This window comes from Heptranchias perlo, chromosome 23 (genome assembly GCF_035084215.1).
Source record: "Heptranchias perlo isolate sHepPer1 chromosome 23, sHepPer1.hap1, whole genome shotgun sequence".
In the NCBI taxonomy this organism is placed as follows: Eukaryota; Metazoa; Chordata; class Chondrichthyes; order Hexanchiformes; family Hexanchidae; genus Heptranchias; species Heptranchias perlo.
This window is the reverse complement of record NC_090347.1, coordinates 5,164,147-5,182,864: the sequence shown is the minus strand read 5'-3', so window position 1 is coordinate 5,182,864 and position 18,718 is coordinate 5,164,147. Positions and strand designations below refer to the sequence as shown.

Here is an 18,718-nt window from a genome sequence, read left to right as displayed (position 1 = left end):
AGGAATTAATCTAGTGAACCTCTGTTGCACCGCCTCTAAGGCAAGTATATCCTTCCTTAGATAAGGAGACCAAAACTGTACACAGTACTCCAGGTGAGGTCTCACCAAAGCCCTGTACAATTGTAGTAAGACTTCCTTACTTTTGTATTCCAACCCACTTACAATAAAGACCAACATTCCATTTGCTTTCCTAATTGCTTGCTGTACCTGCATGCTAACTTTTTGTATTTCTTGTATGAGGACACCCAAGTCTCTCTGAACACCAACATTTAATAGTTTCTCACCATTTAAAAATATTCTGTTTTTCAATTCTTCCTACCAAAGTGAATAATCTCACATTTCCCTACATTATACTCCATCTGTCACCTTCTTGCCCACTCACTTTCTATATCCCTTTGCAGACTCTTTGTGTCCTCCTCACAGCTTACTTTCCCACCTAGCTTTGTATCATCAGCAAACTTGGATTCATTACACTTAGTAATAAAAATCTAGAATTCTATACCTTCGATACCCATACCTAACAAAAATCTGTCAATCTCGGTCTTGAAAGCTCCATTTGCCCCAGCATCCACTGCCTTTAGGGGGAGGGAATTCCAGATTTCTACTACCCTTTGTTTGAAAAAGTAATCAAACCTAGAGGTAATGAAAGATTGAATAAGGGTTTCAGCAGTGGTAGCAGTAAGGGTGGATGCAGGTGATGTTGCAGAGATTCAAACAGGCAGTCATGGTGGCTGGAATGTGGAGTTTGAAGCTCAGGTTGGTGAAACAAGACACCAGTGTTGTGCACTCTGAGTCAGCCTGAGTAAGAAGCTAGGGAAGAGAATGGAATTAAATACATGTCATTGTTTTTTTTAATATAAAAGGTCCATGCATTAAGTTTTATAATAGTTTCATGTGTACTTAACTAACAGTAGAAAAAACTGAGTGTCCTGTCAGATGGCAAAAGGATGTGAATATTTCCAAAGCAATGGCTTAGTAAGTGGAAGATATTGATCTTGAAACATCTTTTCTGTGTAGAAGAAATGGAATAAGACATTGAATGACTTGTATATTGCGTTCAAATCTAAAACTATTTAGTTTAAATTTTCTTTATGGAAAAAATGACACATTTAAGGGTAGCTTGATAACACTGGTGTAAATGCTTCAACTCCATTGGAAAGGCTGTAAATTCAGATGCCAGTCTCATCTGACACTGCCCATGCTGCGCAGATGGTTGGTGTATGTTATCCTTTTATTTTATAGTGCTTTTCATGTAAAAACTTTTCAAAGCACTTCACACGATAAATTTCTTTTTTAAATGCTGTGACGTATGTAGCCAAGTGCTCTCTACATGAGGAGGTGGAATTTATAGAGTTTTTAATTTATCAGGGACGTGACCAATAAGCCTGTGTAACTTATACAAATTGATGCTGACATGCACTGAATTTTTAAGAGTAGATAAATGCAGTCTAAAAGAATATTCCTTCGTAACAATTAGGAAGCAAATCTTAGTTCGTTCCAACAACTTTCCTGCTTCTTTGGAATCTTCTATCAATGTAATAAGATGTAAATAAAAATCTTGAAGCTCTTTGCCCTACCTTGCCAGGTTCAGAATTCCACTTATCTCTGCAATCCATCCTATACATTGCCAAGCGCTAGGCTTCAGTGGCCCTTTACTTTGGTTTGCTAATGGATGGCTGCAAGAATATAGGGGTATTTTGCATTTATTTTTCCAGGAGTTGGGCAATAATGCTCTTCAGCAGAATGATTTGGTTGTTTACCTCTTGACCTTTTGTTGTAGGGAAAGTAATTTGAATATAATGACATACATCTTTGTACAGCTTTGAGATGGGAATGGAAATGTTGTTACCTTATTAATATGCCCTGACAAAGCACTGGTATGTAAATCATCTGTAATTCCAAATAAAATAGTTTTAAACATGATAAACCTTGTACCACTTTGAGAATTCTGTGTTCTTAAATGACATTCTTGAACTTCTAGTTAGTTTATTGGCGATGTGAAGGAGGCAGGAAAAAAAATCAAAATATTTAGCACGTAACCTGGCCTTTTTAATTTTACAACTTGGTGAATGTTTGTGCTTAAAGTAAAGGGTGTTGGTTCTGGTGATGGAATATTTTTTGTGTTTTAGCATCCAATCTCCTCCTCAACACACTTTTAGATCAGGAATGACATGGCAATGGCCAGGTGCGGTTTAAAATGACCCCAGCATCTATCCGATAATGTGTTTTTACTTCCAACCTCAAGTCCCCTCTCGTGAACTAGTGTGATATTACTTATTTCCACAGCAGCCGTCTAAGTGCTCTCATAATTGCCAGCTTCTGCTAAAATATGTAATTTAAAATTTCCCCTCTGGCTGTAACCAGATAGTCTGAGCAATCAGTCCACTTCCTAGTTGGTGTGAATTCATAGCCGAAATTTACTTATAATTTCATTAAATTTGCAGTCTTGCTCATAGATCATAAGTGCAGCTGATATTGAAAATATTAATGTCGTGTTGGTGTGCAGCAGGGTATACTTTAGAATTGAGGCACATTGTTGGGGGATAAAACAGGCTTGACTGAAAAAGCCTAACTAATTCACAAAGGTAGTTTTGGGACTGAAGTTGGCTGGTATGTATAAGGACTGAAAGAACTTATTCTTCCTTCTCCCATCACCAATCAATGGGAGCTTAAGAACGGATGTGTTATAATTTATCATGTGCATGATATAGTTATCAAATTAACCTTTTATTTCCTATTATTAAATATATTGAAATTTGTTTTGGTGTCTAAACAAAGGTAGTTTTAAAGTCAAAGCATGGGCAAAGTAGTGTTGCTTAAAGAGGAGGAAACAATAATTAGATACAAACCTCCTTTTAGTATTTTCAAAATATGTAAGTGTATATATCCTAATTTTTCAGGCATTAAATACAAGGGCAAAACTAGCAAGATCAGTGCTGAAGAATGGAACTATTTAGCTCGGAGGCTAAATTGTATGGACTGTGGATATTTTATTAGCGAACAGGGGACCCTCTGAATTTGGGTCAGATTAATATGCTGCCACAATTTTTCCATGCTTCGAAAACGGACGACGAGGACACATCTAGCGGCCAAACCAAAAGCTAAATGAATGCATCTATTTAGAGCACCCAAGTTTCAGTCCCTTTGGGATTCAAACATGGGCCATTGGAGTTCAAAATATTGATTTCACCACTATTGCTGGAGCTTTATCCTATTTTCGTTGGGAAAGGGGTATTATTTGGGGTAGTTTTTTTTAGGTTGGAAAGGGCAACAATTTCTCATGGTGGGGAAGGATTTTGTTTCATGATTACATCAAAATTATAGAGCTTCTCAAAATTTGACTACATCTTCACATGTTTAATGTATACTATTCCAGCTGCCATATTTTATGAATGAGCTGACCTTGACTGAACTCGATATGGGAGTTGCTGTGCCGAGAATATGTCAAGCTTCAAAACCTTTGGTTAATCACCAAGGTAAGTACGGTTAAAATTCATCAGGTGCTTCTTCACTGATCTTTGATGTAGTCAGATATTCTAGATTCAAAGTTACACTGAAATATTGCATTGATGTAGATCCAGAATTCAGTGACATTAATCAAAGTACTGCTATTACATTAATCTGCTTTACCATCATACTTGAGTTCTTCTGTCTTTGTATCCTGCAGGCTTTGCAACAGATTTTTTTTCTAAAATTTTATTATTGAGTTGTACAAGGCTTTCTCAGATCCATGGTAGAATACAGAACAACAAAATGCATGCTTGCAAGTTACATGGCTGCAGAAAAATTAGAGTTGCCAACAGCATCTTGGGTCTAGGCTAAAAGGACTGTCACATAACTATGTTCGTATCTCTTAGTTTTCATTGTATCGTAAAGATCGGAGAGCAAAACATTTAAAGAAAAATGCCCAAAGCAGTGTTGCATCAACACATTGCACTACATAGTGGGCTATGGTCTTAAATACGTGACTGTTCCGCACCCTCCGCCCACCAACATACTAGGTCCTAGCCTGATGTACTGAGGTACAGTCGCAATCCTTTTCTAAAAGTAAAGGGTAAAAAGTAGGAGGGTATTTCGAGCTCTGCTGCATTTCCTCGTGGTCAGTTTCAGAGCTATGACTGAAGATGTCACGTGCCAAGGAGGTGAGAGCTAGGATTACAATGGGAAAAGTTGCATTTAGTGAAAGGAAGGGGATACTGACTGGATAATGTGAATAGAGAACTGAAGAAAAGATTAGTGAAGAGTTTGATAGAGTGTGGTGCTGAAGCATATATACTGAGGAAAGAGGTCAGGCTTCTAGAGAGCTTTGAGATATGGGTTTGAAGACACATGGAGAAAGTAATGAGGTGTTGGCAATGATACAAGCAAGAAGAATGTAGTTTGATTGTAATCAGAAAAAGCAAATTAATTGGATTGGGGATATACTGAGAGGGAATGTTGAAAGAGGTGTTGGAAGGGTGGATGGGAGGAAAAGGTGGATGCTTCTGGACCACCTGAAGAATGGGAGATCGTATGGAGTATTGAAGAGAGAAGGAGAAAATTGGAAGAGATAGCTTGCTCAACTTGTTAGCTGGGATGAGGTTGTTGCATTTTGTGAAGCTACTAAAAGAGGGGGGGGGGAGAAAATCTAACTGAGAACATGAAATAAGACACCTCCAGCTATTGTCTTTTCTCCTAGTACATGTTCAGTGCCTGTAGTGGGAGACTTTATATCTGCTGAAGTGAGAACTGTGGTGACATTGATATAAGACAGTTAGCTCATCAGTATTGTTGAAACTCCAGTTGGTGTATTTTGAGTTTGAAAATTGCTAACATCTATTTGTACAGTCAGAAATAGTTACTTAAATGTAATTAAAATGTAATTTAAAAATTCAGCAATTTTGAATAATATGTAGCACAGTCTCCACTGCTTATAGCGGGTGTGTTGGTGTCACCACAAGTTGCTCGCTATACACGGTGGTCGTTGTAACCAAAAACATTTTTTTAATGCACGGAGGGAATCATCTTCGTCTTCTGTCTCTCCACTTCCTGCTTGTCGTCCTGGGAAGGAGAGCCTGCCCTTGGAAGGAGTATCTCTTCAACTTGGCGAAGGATCTGAACATCGAGCAATCCAAGTTTGTATTACACACTGACCAGCGTGGCCAGTGGCAGGTTCAATGTGTGTCGCAGGGAGTTGACATCTTCCAGAACAGGCGATCACTGCTGGAGGAGTGGAGTGAGACGTAAAACGTGAGACGTAAAACTCTCAGCGGGATCCCAAGCTGCGTCTTCGTCCACGCCAGTGAATTCAGTGGAGGAAATGAGACCAAGGAGGGCGTGTTGGACCCTTCGGGGTCAACGGAACGTGATCGTCCAAAACCGAGCCGATCATTGCAAAGTGCCAGCCATTACTGTCAGCGAAACTTATGGAGAAATAAAATCTTTCATCACTTCCCTCCCGCTCTGCCCCTGTTCAATGTTTAATGACTGTGTTTAGTTACTGATGTGAAAATGCACTAAATGATAACAGGGACACCGCGGTAATGATCTAAACGGGAAATTGATCTGTTTATGCCAGTTCTTCCTCAGCAACTTTGCTTAGAGATTAAAGGTCCGAAATGTTTAAAAGGAGGTCAGACTGCCTCAGTGTACTTTTAAAATCCCTCCCCCAAACCGGGTGAAAGCTGCCCAAACTCATTTAACTTTGGAACTTGACCTGACTTTCATCCCAACTGTCTGCACCAACTTGAAACACCAATCCCAGAGACAGCTTCTGTTGCACTTCGCGATGTAGCAGCTCTGGCAGTTTTGTTACATCACCCATTTGAGATGTCAATTTATTACCGTTAAAATTTCCTGAGCAGGTAGGTCAGAGCTTTTTCATGTGTGTAGACAGCGAATTATTCATCACACACAACTGTGTATAGCAGCATATTCCAAAGTGCCCTGTGCTATTGGAGTTGTTAATCCTCTAATTAAAAGATGCTGACACAGTTTATTTCACTATTGTGGCTGTATCACAAAACCAGGTGATGAAATGATAGAAGGCTGCAAGAGCAAAAGAAATATCTGCAGTCTTGTAACCACATTAATGTGAAAAGCTTAAAAATAGCATTTCTGAATGGGTCAAAAAGTAATAGAAGTGACATCAAATTGTTCTGTCTATCTGGATAGAGGCTGATGTTATGGGCTATATTCCCAAGTGGAAACACCTTTGTCATATTATAGGCTGTCCATGATGTATGAATCCTACAGATTTAACATTTTTTACATGTTTCTGATATGTTTATTATCTTTAAGAACAAAATGTTACTTTTTTATATTGAAAGTATAAAAACATTTGGCACTATAAAAACATTCGGCAATATAAAAACAACCATGCAGATGTCCAGCCCATCAGTGTCATGGAACATGCTACAAGTGTTCCAGTAAAATTCCATCTATATCTTTACACCCACCCCCCTATTCAAATAAACAGGAGGGATAAAAGTTGCTCTGTTCCATCCTTGGACAGGTCAAGTACCACCCAGAGTAGCTCTCCTACATTCCTGACCCCTGGGTGAAGGTTTCTTCCCTCCCAACAGAGGATCTTCACATCTTACCCCTGTACGCCAGAGGTCACCTTCATCCCTCCTCAAATTTGATGGAGTTCTAACATGTCTGCACTGTAAAATACCATTCATATTTTCAAACACCCTATTCACCTGGTGGAAGTACATAGGTGACTTCCATGGTTGTCATGCAAGGGCAATAAATCTTTGTCACCAACAGTGGTGACAATCATCCTCTGTGAATATTGTGCAGCAATGAATTTGACCGTAATCTCAACAGATGTATCTTTGAATAGTTATGTGCTACCCCATCAGCCTTGACTATGGTACTAGCCACTTCTCCCCAAACGGGAAAATATTAGGATAGTACCACAGCCTGCACCACAGTGGAATCAGCCTGGGCATTATGTTTATCAAGAGAGTGTTCTCGTAATAAAAGGAAGAAAAGACTGGCTTTCCTAATAATGCCAGTAGCTTCAGCCTTTCTTAATGAACACATTAACAACTAATAGTGCCTTCTCCTGAGGTACTCTTCCAGCCATCATCACACCCCTCCTCAAAAAAAAACCTACCCTCGACCCCTCTGTCCTTGTAAACTACCACCCCATTGTCCCAACCTCCCTTTCCTTTCTAAGTCCTTGAAAGAGTTGTCACCTCCTAAATCCATGCCCATCTTTCCTGCAACTCCATATTTGAATTTCTCCAAACAGGTCTCTGTTCCTGCCACAGCCCTAATCAAAATCACAAATTACATCCTCTGTCACTGTGAACCTGGTACATTTTCATTCCTTCTTGTCCTTAACCTCTCTGCAGCCTGTGACGTTGTCGGCCACACCATCCTTCTCCAACACCTCCCTTCTATTGTCCAGCTCAATGGGACTAACCTCAATTCATTCTACTCTTACTTCATAGCCAGAGCATCTCCAGCAATTGTTTCTCTTCCCACTCTCACTGTTACCTCTGGAGTCCCCCAAGGATTTATCTTTGCCCCTCCCTCCCCTGACTTCTTCATCTACATGCTGTCCCTTTAACGACATCATCCTCTGCAGATTCAAATCCAATCCCTAATATACCACCCCCCACCACCCAACTTCCAAATTATATTCTACAACACATGCTAAAAGAATCCTAGATCTTGTTACTTGTATAGATTCCATTGTCAGAGAAGTCTCCTGAGGCTATGCCTTAAAACAAAACAACATAAAATCAGGATAAAATTCTCTATTCAAAATGTTTAGAACATGAACGGATACTCTACTGACCACTTGATTCCTTTCCTTTCCCTGAATAGGGGTAGTTGAGCACATCAGTGAGCCAAGCTGCCCCGAATTAGTACTTACTCTGAGCGTTCTCTATAATAAGCCCTTAAGTTCAAATCTCAAAACTACATTCTGATATGTCACTTGTGCAGGTTGCATTGAATCTTTATGCTTTTTTAATAACTGATGCAGGAAATTCTTCAATGCTTTAAGTGCTTGTTCTAGAAAGATCTTGGTAGAATCCCCTACATCAAATTTCAGACATGCGGAAAAGGCCATACCTAATGCCCTCATCACAAAGAATCCTTAATGGTCATTGGACTGAGTCTGGTGCTCTGCAATTAATACAATGTGTCAGGGAAAACCTTAAAATGTTCAATACCCAGCTTTTGTTCACCTTGCTTCGGTGTTACCTCTAAAATCTGTCATTTTGTCTTGAGAGTCTGAGCATTTTGAAGATTACAGCACATGTCTCTCTTTTGGGTTTGGTCATATCTTCTTCAAGCGATGTGCATGCTCAATTTCCAGTTTAAGACTCTGACAATCCCAAAAGCATTTGAAGGATACCCTGGATTTAGGCTACGGTAGTCTTTCCCTCCGCCTCCTCTGGCCGGCCTATTAAATAGAGCTTGCTCTTGGAGTGACTTTCCAAATTATCCAGCTTATCAGATGTTGCTGCTGCCTTTTACAACACATCAATCTCCTTCAGGGCAGTCTCTAAATCAGTTCTCTATGCCAACTCTAATCCTGGGTCTGTTTTCTCAGTTCCTGTTGAAACAAAGCCATATCCTGTTTTACCTTAACTCTGATACATGTAGCTTTTGATGTTCAGTAACTCTGAGGGTTATAGCCCAGCTCAGAGGCAGACACCACTGAGCTGCTGGCAGATAACTGGCTTCGTTGGCTGGTCAGGAATGGACTTTCTTTTCATTGTTTCCCCAGTACTTTGCTTGAGGCTCAGAGGGTATAGCTGGTTTTGTCAGGGAGTATTCTTGTGGCGCAACTACCTCAGTGTAAGCTATGTAGGTTTGGATGGTGGCTTCATGACCAAGCAGGAGCCTCACCAATTTGTGGCCACTTTTGTATTTTCCTGTCATCCTTTCATATCTCAGGACTATAATTACTCTTGTGATGCACGTGAGTTCAGTTAAGGTAGTTTCACAAAGGGTGCCCATCCGAGTACTGTTGCATTTCTAAAATTATTATACACATATCTTTGAATATTTTTATATAGATGTTTTATAATGGGATGAAAAGACGAAGCAGGCTGTCAAGACGGGGTATTGTCCCATCATTCTTAGGGGTGCACTCACAAATCATCTTTAGCGTTGTTGTGAAATGGCGACCACTGTGCAGCAATGTTAAAGGTGGTGTGTAAACAGTCGATGGCAGATTAGTCATCTCCAGATCTGACTGTCTAATCAAAGTACGTGATGGTTCCAGACCATAACTGCAGATCTCGGATCTTAGGTCTTTTGCAGTTTGAGTCCCAAAATGCAAAGTTTACCAGCACCATATAGAATTTCTTTCTTAAATGTCAAAAATTATTCCATAATTGGACATCCCTCCCAAAGTTAAAAATATAACAAAACTGTTTTGTTCACATTATCACTATCAAAGGAATTGCTAGATTGGGTTTTGGAGGTGCCTGCGTGATTGGAGTCTCCAAACCTCGGACAAATTCGGGAGCAATTCACTCTTAGTTCCATTGATAGACTATGAAAGCACAGTTCAAGCTATTGTGAAATAGCTCCTCCAATTCTGGTCTCTTGCACATTCCCGATTTTCTTCGGCCCACCCTTGGCAGCTGTGCCTTCAGCTGCCTAGGCCCTAAGCTCTGGAATTCCTTCCCTAAACCTTTCCGCGCCTCTCTCTCTCTCTCTCTCTTTTCCTTTAAGACTCTTCTTAAAACCTACCTCATCTGTCCTAATGTCTCCTTACGTGGCTCGGTGTCAAATTTTTGTTTGATTAAGCACCTTCGAACGTTTTACCAAGTTAAGGGCGCTATATAAATTCAAGTTGTTAAGAGTGAGCCTCAGGATGTAAATGGCTCCCTTTCATTGTTACTACTAACATATGTTGCCTGTTGAAACAGTGTAACTTGGCTGACGAGCAATGTCACTGCCTTTCTGAAAATAATCCCCATCAAAATGAAATCTGATTAATTCTACTCCCCAAAAGCAAAATGTAAATAAAGATATTGTAGGGGTTTAGCCAGTTGATTTTCTGCAATAAATATGCTACCATTGTGTGTGTCTCCAAGAGCTTTTTTTCATTTTAAAGTATAAATATTTCATTGGATAATTTCATACGGCAATACTTCATTAACAGAACTGTTGTTGTGCAGGAAAGTATTATGGCTCAATTCTCTTGAAAAGATGAATAAATCCTATCTTTTTTATAGTTGCCAGATCATCTGTAATAAAACAGTATCTGTGCCTTTACTGTCCAAATTGGGTGGGGGGCAGGCACACTGAGTTGCACAGCGAGTGAAACACTGCCCTTTAGTCTCTTGACTCCAGTTTGAATCCAGGCTGGTCTAATTGGATGAAAGTATGAATCTTCAAAGCAGAATGTGTTCGGCTTGTCTGAATATGGTTCTTAAGAGGCCAAATTCATAGTACCACATTACACACAATTTTGAACTAAGTTTATAGTGGAAAGGCCATAAGGGTGATCAGGTGTAGAAAATGGAAATTTCTGTGGTGCGGTAAGGAGTACTCTTTTAGGTGCATTATTGGAACAGAGCAGTGGGAGATTTACTCCACATCTAACATGTATCACATGTACAGTGGACTTGGGAGCATCAGACCAGAAAAAATTCAATTTCCCATCATTAATATCCCTCCCCTAATAACATTCGCAACTGTATCATATCATCAAACTAGATTGAGTAATATCTAAAAGTCAATATCCTATATTGTGAAGTCAAAAAATATTTTTGTAGTTCTGAAGTGTGTAGTATGGCAGTTTCTTAAATGTTTGAGGAAAATCTAAATATAGTGTTATATATTGTCCGTCACTGAAATTTGTTTTAGCTTTGGTAAAGCACAGAGAAATTCACAGTAAATGAGATTTCACAGCAGTTTATGCAAAGTGCATATGGTTTGTTACAATTCCTGCTTTGCAGAATATTGATAAAATGCAACTTGACTCTTTCATTTCAATAAATTATTTCTGATAAATGTCATCATCTGTTCAAGGTACCGATCAATTAAGATGTTCCAATTGTGCGATAGTGATTGCGGAGCCAGGATTGGCTCAACTGCTCAGGTGTGACACGTTCTGAACTCTTGTGCTCCAAATCTTGAATTTATCTGTACATTTTTTTCCCTTTCTCCTTTTCTGAAGATGGTGAGTTGCTGTAGGGAATGGTTCCATAGCTGTAGTGACTCTTCAGTACCACAAACGATCTTTACATAGGAACATAGGCAGCAAATGTTGGCTGTTTGTTTAAGAACTATTAAGTTGACCGCAACCCTGTTCTTGTGCAGCATGCACTCACTGCGAGGATTATTGGGCAGTCCTCAGGAGTGGGAACCTTGTCTGATTATTTTGGTCCCCTTTCCTATTCAGGGATATTGAGGACTGCTGTAGCATCTGCCCTGTAGATTAGCTAACTCTGTGCAGTATGGGAATTCAATGGGATCTTCCTTGTCTGTATGGCGCAGCATCTCACCAAGTGGTGGTTTTTCCTTGTGAGTCATGTGGCACCTACTGCTATAATTCAGCCTACTAAAACTCTTCAAAAATTCCCCATTTTTGTTTACCTAGGTCATGAATTGATAGCCTATAGGTATATAGTACTTGTAAGGCAAATAACGGTGGTGCATATTTTTAAAATACACTTGTCTGAAAGTGAAGGATCGTCTTCTGGCACAGTACTTCAACAGTTCACGAGAAGAATCAATGATTGTGTGCATTGCTTGCATTCTGGATTTAAGAGCTGCTTAATGTTTCAGATATCATTGTCTCCCTAATATACTGATCTCGCAACTGATGGTGAGTTTCAGGTGGTTCACTCATGTCAGCTATGGCATTTCAGTGTGTTGTGACTCTTACCTTCATGAAAAAGTATTATGTTATGGCCAACCAGGAAATGTGCTAAAATTACTTGCTGAACAAATGGCGGTAACTTTTGAATGAGAAAATTAGGCTGAAAAATGTCAGCCCTATGAGTAGAGATGTTTCATACTTGACTTGTAGCCATAATGTATTCATTTGTGTTTTTTAAAAAATCTATTCCTTTTGCTAATCTGCTACTCTCTTTAAATTGTTGTAATTTCTCAACCCTCTTTCTAAAGGGAGTTGACTGCTATGGAATTTAAATCTCTAGCCCCAAAATTTGTTTCCAGTAAAATTGGGGGGAAAATTCAATGAAAATTGCAGTCTTACCTTCCCTTCCTCCGCTTCCCCCCCCCCTCCCCCAACCAGACCAATAAAGGTGTATGAGACTGTAGTGACATTTGCTAAACAGGAGGATATACGGGGCTGGAATGGATAGCATTAGCAATTGGATTATTCCCCCCTCAGATTCTCAAATGTGTTGCTTCCCAGCTTTGTGCGCATCTCTGAAAACTCCCAGCTAGAATCTTTTTGGTCAGGTTTCTGCCCTCAACACAGAGGCAGCCCTGGGCAAAGCCACATGACATCTCCATGTGTGGCATTAGTGCATTATCCCTCCTTGTCCCCCTCAAGCTCTTTGCAGCATTTGATACAGTAGCATCCTGCTCCATCGCCTTTTTTTGCCATTGTCCAGATCCATGGAAAAATCCTTGCATGCTTCCATTCTTATCCATCTGAATGCAGCCAGTGGATCTCCAGCAACAGCTTCTTTTCCTGCCCCTGCACAGTCACTTCTTGAACCCCCAGGGTTTATCCTTGGGTGGTTCCTCTTCCTTATCTACGTGCTATCCCTTGGTGACATCATCTGTTGGCAAGGGGTCAGCTTCTATATTTATGCTGATGACATCCAGCTTTACTCTTTACCACCTCTCTCGAACCTATGACCAACCTCCTTACTATCAGACTACTTGTTCAACGTCAAGTCATGGATGAGTTTCAGCTTGTTCCAGCTGAACATCAGGAAAAGTGAAGCCATCTTTTTGGCCCCCGCCACTGATTTCCATCCCCTTTGGCCACTTGCTCAGGCTGAACCTGACCATGTGAAAACTTGGCACCGTGTTCAACCCTGAGCTATACTTCAAACCCTGTATCTTGCGCATCACCAAGACTACCTATTTCCACTTGCGCAACATTGCCTGTCTCCATTCACTTTAGGACTTCCGCTGTTGAAACTATTATCCAAGCTTTTGTCATTTCTAGACTCTATTTATTCCTATGCTATCCTTTCTGGTCTCCCATCCTCCTCCCTTCATAAACCTCTTAACCAAAATGCAGCCACATGATCCATACTAAATTCGGCACTGCCATTGCACCTATCCTCACTGGCCCCTTGTTTCCTCCCTCCCCCACTGCAGGTAGTGTGTTAAATTTAATCTGCTTGTCCTTACCTTCAAGTTCCTCTATGGCCCCTTTCTTCATCTTACCTGAATCCTCCTTTGGCCCTTACGGGCTTTTTGTGCCCCATTGGAAAACGTAGAGGGGATGTATAAAATACTGTTCTGAGGACCCAGCCTACAGCAACCTTGGCTCCACTCTCTGGAACTCTTCGTCTCTCCTTTCCTCCTTTTAAATGCTTTCTCGAAACCCATCTTTACGATCAGGCTTTCCCAGTCTTCCTATTTGTAAATCCTTCAGATAATGAAGCAGTCTGTGCCCACATGCAGAAAGACCTGGACAACATCCAGGCTTGGGCTGATAAGTGGCAAGTAACATTTGCACCACCGAAGTGCCAGGCAATGACCATCTCCAACGTGAGTGTCTAACCACGTCCCCTTGACATTCAACGGCATTACCATTACTGAAACCCCCACCACCAACACCCTGGGGGTCACCATTGACCAGAAACTTAACTGCGCCAGCCACATAAATACTGTGGCTACAAGAGCAGGTCAGAGGCTGGGTATTCTGCGGCGAGTAACTCACCTCCTGACTCCCCAAAGCCTTTCCACCATCCACAAGTCAGGAGTGTGATGGAATACTCTCCACTTGCCTGGATGAATGCAGCTCCAATTGCACTCAAGAAGCTCGACACCATCCAAGACAAAGCAGCCCGCTTGATTGGCACCCTATCCACCACTCTAAACATTCACTCCCTTCACCACCGGCGCACCGTGGCTGCAGTGTGTACCGTCCACAGGTTGCACTGCAGCAACTTGGCAAGGCTTCTTCGACAGCACCTCCCAAACCCATGACCTCTACCACCTAGAAGGACAAGGGCAGCAGGCACATGGGAACAACACCACCTGCACGTTCTTCTCCAAGTCACACACAATCCCGACTTGGAAATATATCACCGCTCCTTCATCGTCACTGGGTCAAAATCCTGGAACTCCCTACCTAACAGCACTGTGGGAGAACCTTCACCACACGGACTGCAGCGGTTCAAGAAGGCGGCTCACCACCATCTTTTCAAGGGCAATTAGGGATGGGCAATAAATGCTGGCCTTGCCAGCGATGCCCACATTCCATGAACGAATTTTTTTTTTAAAAGAGCCATGGGAAATTTTTCAAACCGTTAAAGGTGCTATAATAAATGCAAAATGTTATTTTCAAGCCTGTGATTTAATTTGAAGCGACAGTTGTGGGATTGTGATCATAATTGGTATTGTTCTGTGCAGCTACTCTTGATTCTGAAGCCCAATATGTCTCTTTGCACAACAGCTATTGAGCTGCGAGAGCAGCATTAACTGGTAATGTCACATCTTTATTTTTGTTCCAATTGACCAGGAACAGTTTGTACTGTCAGCCTTGGTGGAAACAGATTCTAATATAGTTCTGGTCCATACATTGAACATTTCTGATTGCTAAACTCACATGATAATGTTGTGGCTTTTATTCATGTTGTAAATACTTGTAATTCATGGACTAATTTCTGCTAGCTGTTGAAATAATTACAGATTGTAGGCTGCTGAAAAGATAGAGTATGGGTACTATTCTAGGTTTGCAATTCTCTAGACAGTTACTCAGCCAGATAATTTATTTTCTACAGGATTGTGGGTTGATCTGGAGATTTCTTACAATGGATCATTTCTAATGACCTTGGAAACTAAAATGAACCTGACCAAACTGGGAAAGGAGCCTTTGGGAGAAGGATATAAAGTAGGCGATGTTGGCAAAGAAGGGTAAGATTTCCTAAATTAAAATGTGATTTTCTGACACAACACAGGAAGGAAAGAGTCCTTTATGCACCATGTACAGCGTGAAGCCATTTCTCTTACTTCATGCCAACATAAAAGCATACTGGAAATGGATATTTGGCAATGACTCTGCACAATCTTACTGCTGAATAGAATTGCATTTCTTTATTATACTCCCAAGTGCTCTATGCAACTGGCAGAATGTCAGGAAAAACAATTTTTTTTTCTTAGATTGTTCAGAAGCAGAAGGTGAAAGTAAATCAGTCCACATCTCACAAGGAGCTTTCTCAACTTCTGGAAGGAACTCCTTACAGTGTCCCTGAATTTACCCATTTGCTGAAAAGAAGCTTGAAGTAGCAGCCCCAACCCCAAACTACAAGTAAAACCTCACAGCCCAGCTTATGATCTCAGTCTTGAGGAGCTTCATCGGTAATTTTTCTTGATTGCATAGTTGACCTGGAATGTGTAATGTTTGAAAAGTTATGAATGTTGTACCTGGAGGAGTGCAATTTACCTTTTTGGCAACATAATGTATGGAATTACATTTACTATCTGTGTTGGCAAATGAAAAACAGCCCTATTGAGAGAATCATAGATATTACAGCAAAGGAGACCATTTGGTCAATCATGTCTATGCATGTGCAAGCTCTTCATCCCAGAGCTATCTACACTCTCACCATTTCCATGCTTTTTTGATATTCTCCCTTTTCAAATAGTTATTCAGTTCCTTTTTAAATGATGTTATAGAGTGGTTTTTGTCTTTACTGTCAGGACATAAAGCATCACCTGGGCAGAGAACTGAAAGGAAAATCAGATAGGGAGGATTGCACACCTGTTACAGAGCCTGCCTGATTTTCCTTCCATTAATCTAAATAGAAGGAAAATCGGGTGTGCTCTGTTACAAGTGTGTGATTCTCTCTGTCTGATTTTAACTTCTGCACTCCACCCAGGCGATGAAAACAAAAATCTGCTCACGTAGGGTCATTTTAACCTAACCTGTTCAACGGGAATAGGTCGGGTTCAGGTCGGATGCCCGTTTTACACTCCAAATTTTACACTCCATTGACTTCAATGGAGCATAAAATCGGGTGGAGTGTAAAACAGGCGTTCAACCCAATCCTGCCCTGTTCCTTCTAGGCTGGTTAAATTTAAAATTATCCCCATAGTCTCTGCCTTGATAGTTGCCTTGTAGGGCATTCCATGTTCTTCTAACCCAGTGAGAAAAAATTTCTTCCAATCACCCCTGTCGATAATGAGGGGCATAGATAAGGTAGATAGTCAAAATCTTTTCCCAAAGGTAGGGGAGTCTATAACGAGGGGGCATTGATTTAAGGTGAGAGGGGAGAGATACAAAAGGGTCCAGAGGGGCAATTTTTTCACTCCAAGGGTGGTGAGTGTCTGGAACGAGCTGCCAGAGGCAGTAGTAGAGGCGGGTACAGTTTTGTCTTTTAAAAAGCATTTGGACAGTTACATGGGTAAGATGGGTATAGAGGGATATGGGCCAAGTGCAGGAAATTGGGACTAGCTTAGTGGTATAAACTGGGCGACATGGACATGTTGGGCCGAAGGGCCTGTTTCCATGTTGTAACTTCTATGATTCTATGATTCTATGATCTTTGAGGGATAATCCAAAATCGATTTTTAAAAGTAAATATTTTAGAGAGAGAGATATCTCATCTCAGTGGAATCAATCTTTCACTATTCACTCTTTAAAAACCTTCCATAATGTAGAAAATAACATCTGTTAGATACCGTTCTCTGTTCCGGTGAAAAAAACCCCAATTTTTCCTTCCTTCGCAACAATAATGGCCTACTCCTGGCTAGTGTATGTTCACTGTACCCATTCCATGACTCTAAAATCCTTCCTATAATGGTGTCCAGAACTACATCCAATACTCCAGCTTGTGGGCTTAGCCAACGTCTTGTACAATTTCAGTGCCCTTACTTTTTTCATTCAAAATACAGAATCTCATTTGTTTTAATGAACTTTTCTACTTGCACTCTCGCTTTTAAAGATTTATATCGCTCCAGCCCGAGGTTTCTTTTATTCCTCCACTCAATAATCTTGCCATTTATGAAATATTTCCTTTCATGTTCTTTTTCCCAGAAATACTACTTCACATTTCTCTATGTTCAACTGTATCTGCCACCTATTTGCCATTCCACTAACCTGATTTACTGCATTTTTCACCATTTTACATAGCCTCTAATACTCCTCACCCTGCACGTGTGCAATGTTACTGTTCCAGTTTTTTTTTTAAATGCTGCACCCCATCTCTACCCAAGTACCCCATTGTGGTTTATGTACATATTGGTAGGACATACCTAAGCAATGACTTGATTGTTTATCTCCCTGTTTGTGTATTTATATGCAGCTTTGTTCAATACAGTTGTTTCTGTGCTTGCATGTTTTTTTGTTTCCCTGAATACTGAACAGAGCATCAAAGTTGTTTCATTAAGCAACCAAATAATGGTATGGCCTTAGAATAGATTATTGGCTAAGAAGGGTTGTTGACTAAGGGGAAATTGTAGTTGGTTAGAACCAAGAGCAGTAACATCCTTGAATAATCTTTGAGGTATCAATGCAAGTTATTAATGATTTTATTGTAGTATATACTGTGTTCGTTTTTAAGTTGGTGAATGTAAACTTCTTACTTAGTGTTTACAGCACCGATACAGGCCATTTGGCCCAACAGGTCTATGCTGGTGTTTATGCTTCACATAAGCCTCCTCTTGCCTAACTTAATCTAAACTTATCAACTTGAGTAACTCAAATACAAAGGCAACTCACTGTATTTTTTTCTGAAAATAGTGAATCCATTAAGAATGCCACCTTACATAGAAGTGAATTTTTCCTGCTTGTACATGTTCCCACCATTGGTCAATGTTGTGATATGTAACAAAGTACTACACTGTCTGGATAAACAATAGAAGGATAGTGTGGGATCAAAATGTTCATTTGAGTGGTAAATTTAACTTTACAGAGCTTGCTTAGAAACTTCATGTTGGATAACAGGCAAACTACATCAAAAATGTTAGGTTGGCTTTGTCTGCATTTGCCTCAGTTCAAGGGTCCAATTACCCCTTTTCGCTCACTAACTCACTTCTCAGATATTTTCAGGTTTGAATGATGGGAGTCAGTATAGCACATTTAGATACAGAGTATAAACTTCTGCACTGTGCACCAACCTCAAAAATCCATCCCTTACCAGCGTGATTATTCTTCCCCACTTCCCACACTGCTCATTTTTGGCCACTCTTGCTGAATTATGGGAAGCTGGATTGACATTGCCCCATCTCATTTTATATAGCACCCTTACAGCCAGGGGGCAGAATGATGACTTTTATTTTGTTATTCTGGACTGTGAAGGACAATGCGCTAACCTGACACACCAATTCCCCTGACGTTCCCTAAAACTTGCCTTGTCTTTGTGTGAAATGCTAAGTCTATCATAAGTAATTTTCACATTTATTCAAGTATGTTTAGCTTGCATGTTTTGATTATTTGTCCAACAGCTGTAAATACCTACCAAGGAAGGTTTCATTTTAAAAATATATTTATTAACAAATAATATATACACACACATACCTGGGGCAGGAGGGATTGTATACTGGTGTCATTCCTATTTGAAACTATCCAGATTAGCTAATAGAAATGTAATCGAAC

At 40.4% G+C, this 18,718-nt stretch overlaps 1 protein-coding gene across 3 annotated transcripts in view; it reads left to right on the top strand.

Moving 5' to 3' along the window:
- tex2 (testis expressed 2) overlaps positions 1–18,718 on the top strand; it is a 139,115-nt gene that overhangs the window by 109,344 nt on the left and 11,053 nt on the right. Inside the window, exons 7-8 of one of the 3 annotated variants that reach the window (XM_068003879.1) lie at positions 3,377–3,476; positions 14,904–15,036. In XM_068003879.1, the coding sequence (XP_067859980.1) occupies positions 3,377–3,476; positions 14,904–15,036 (233 nt within the window). Of the gene's footprint in view, positions 1–3,376; positions 3,477–5,048; positions 5,510–14,903; positions 15,037–18,718 lie in introns of those variants that run through there. The other 2 variants (XM_068003881.1, XM_068003880.1) reach the window with 2 other exon arrangements.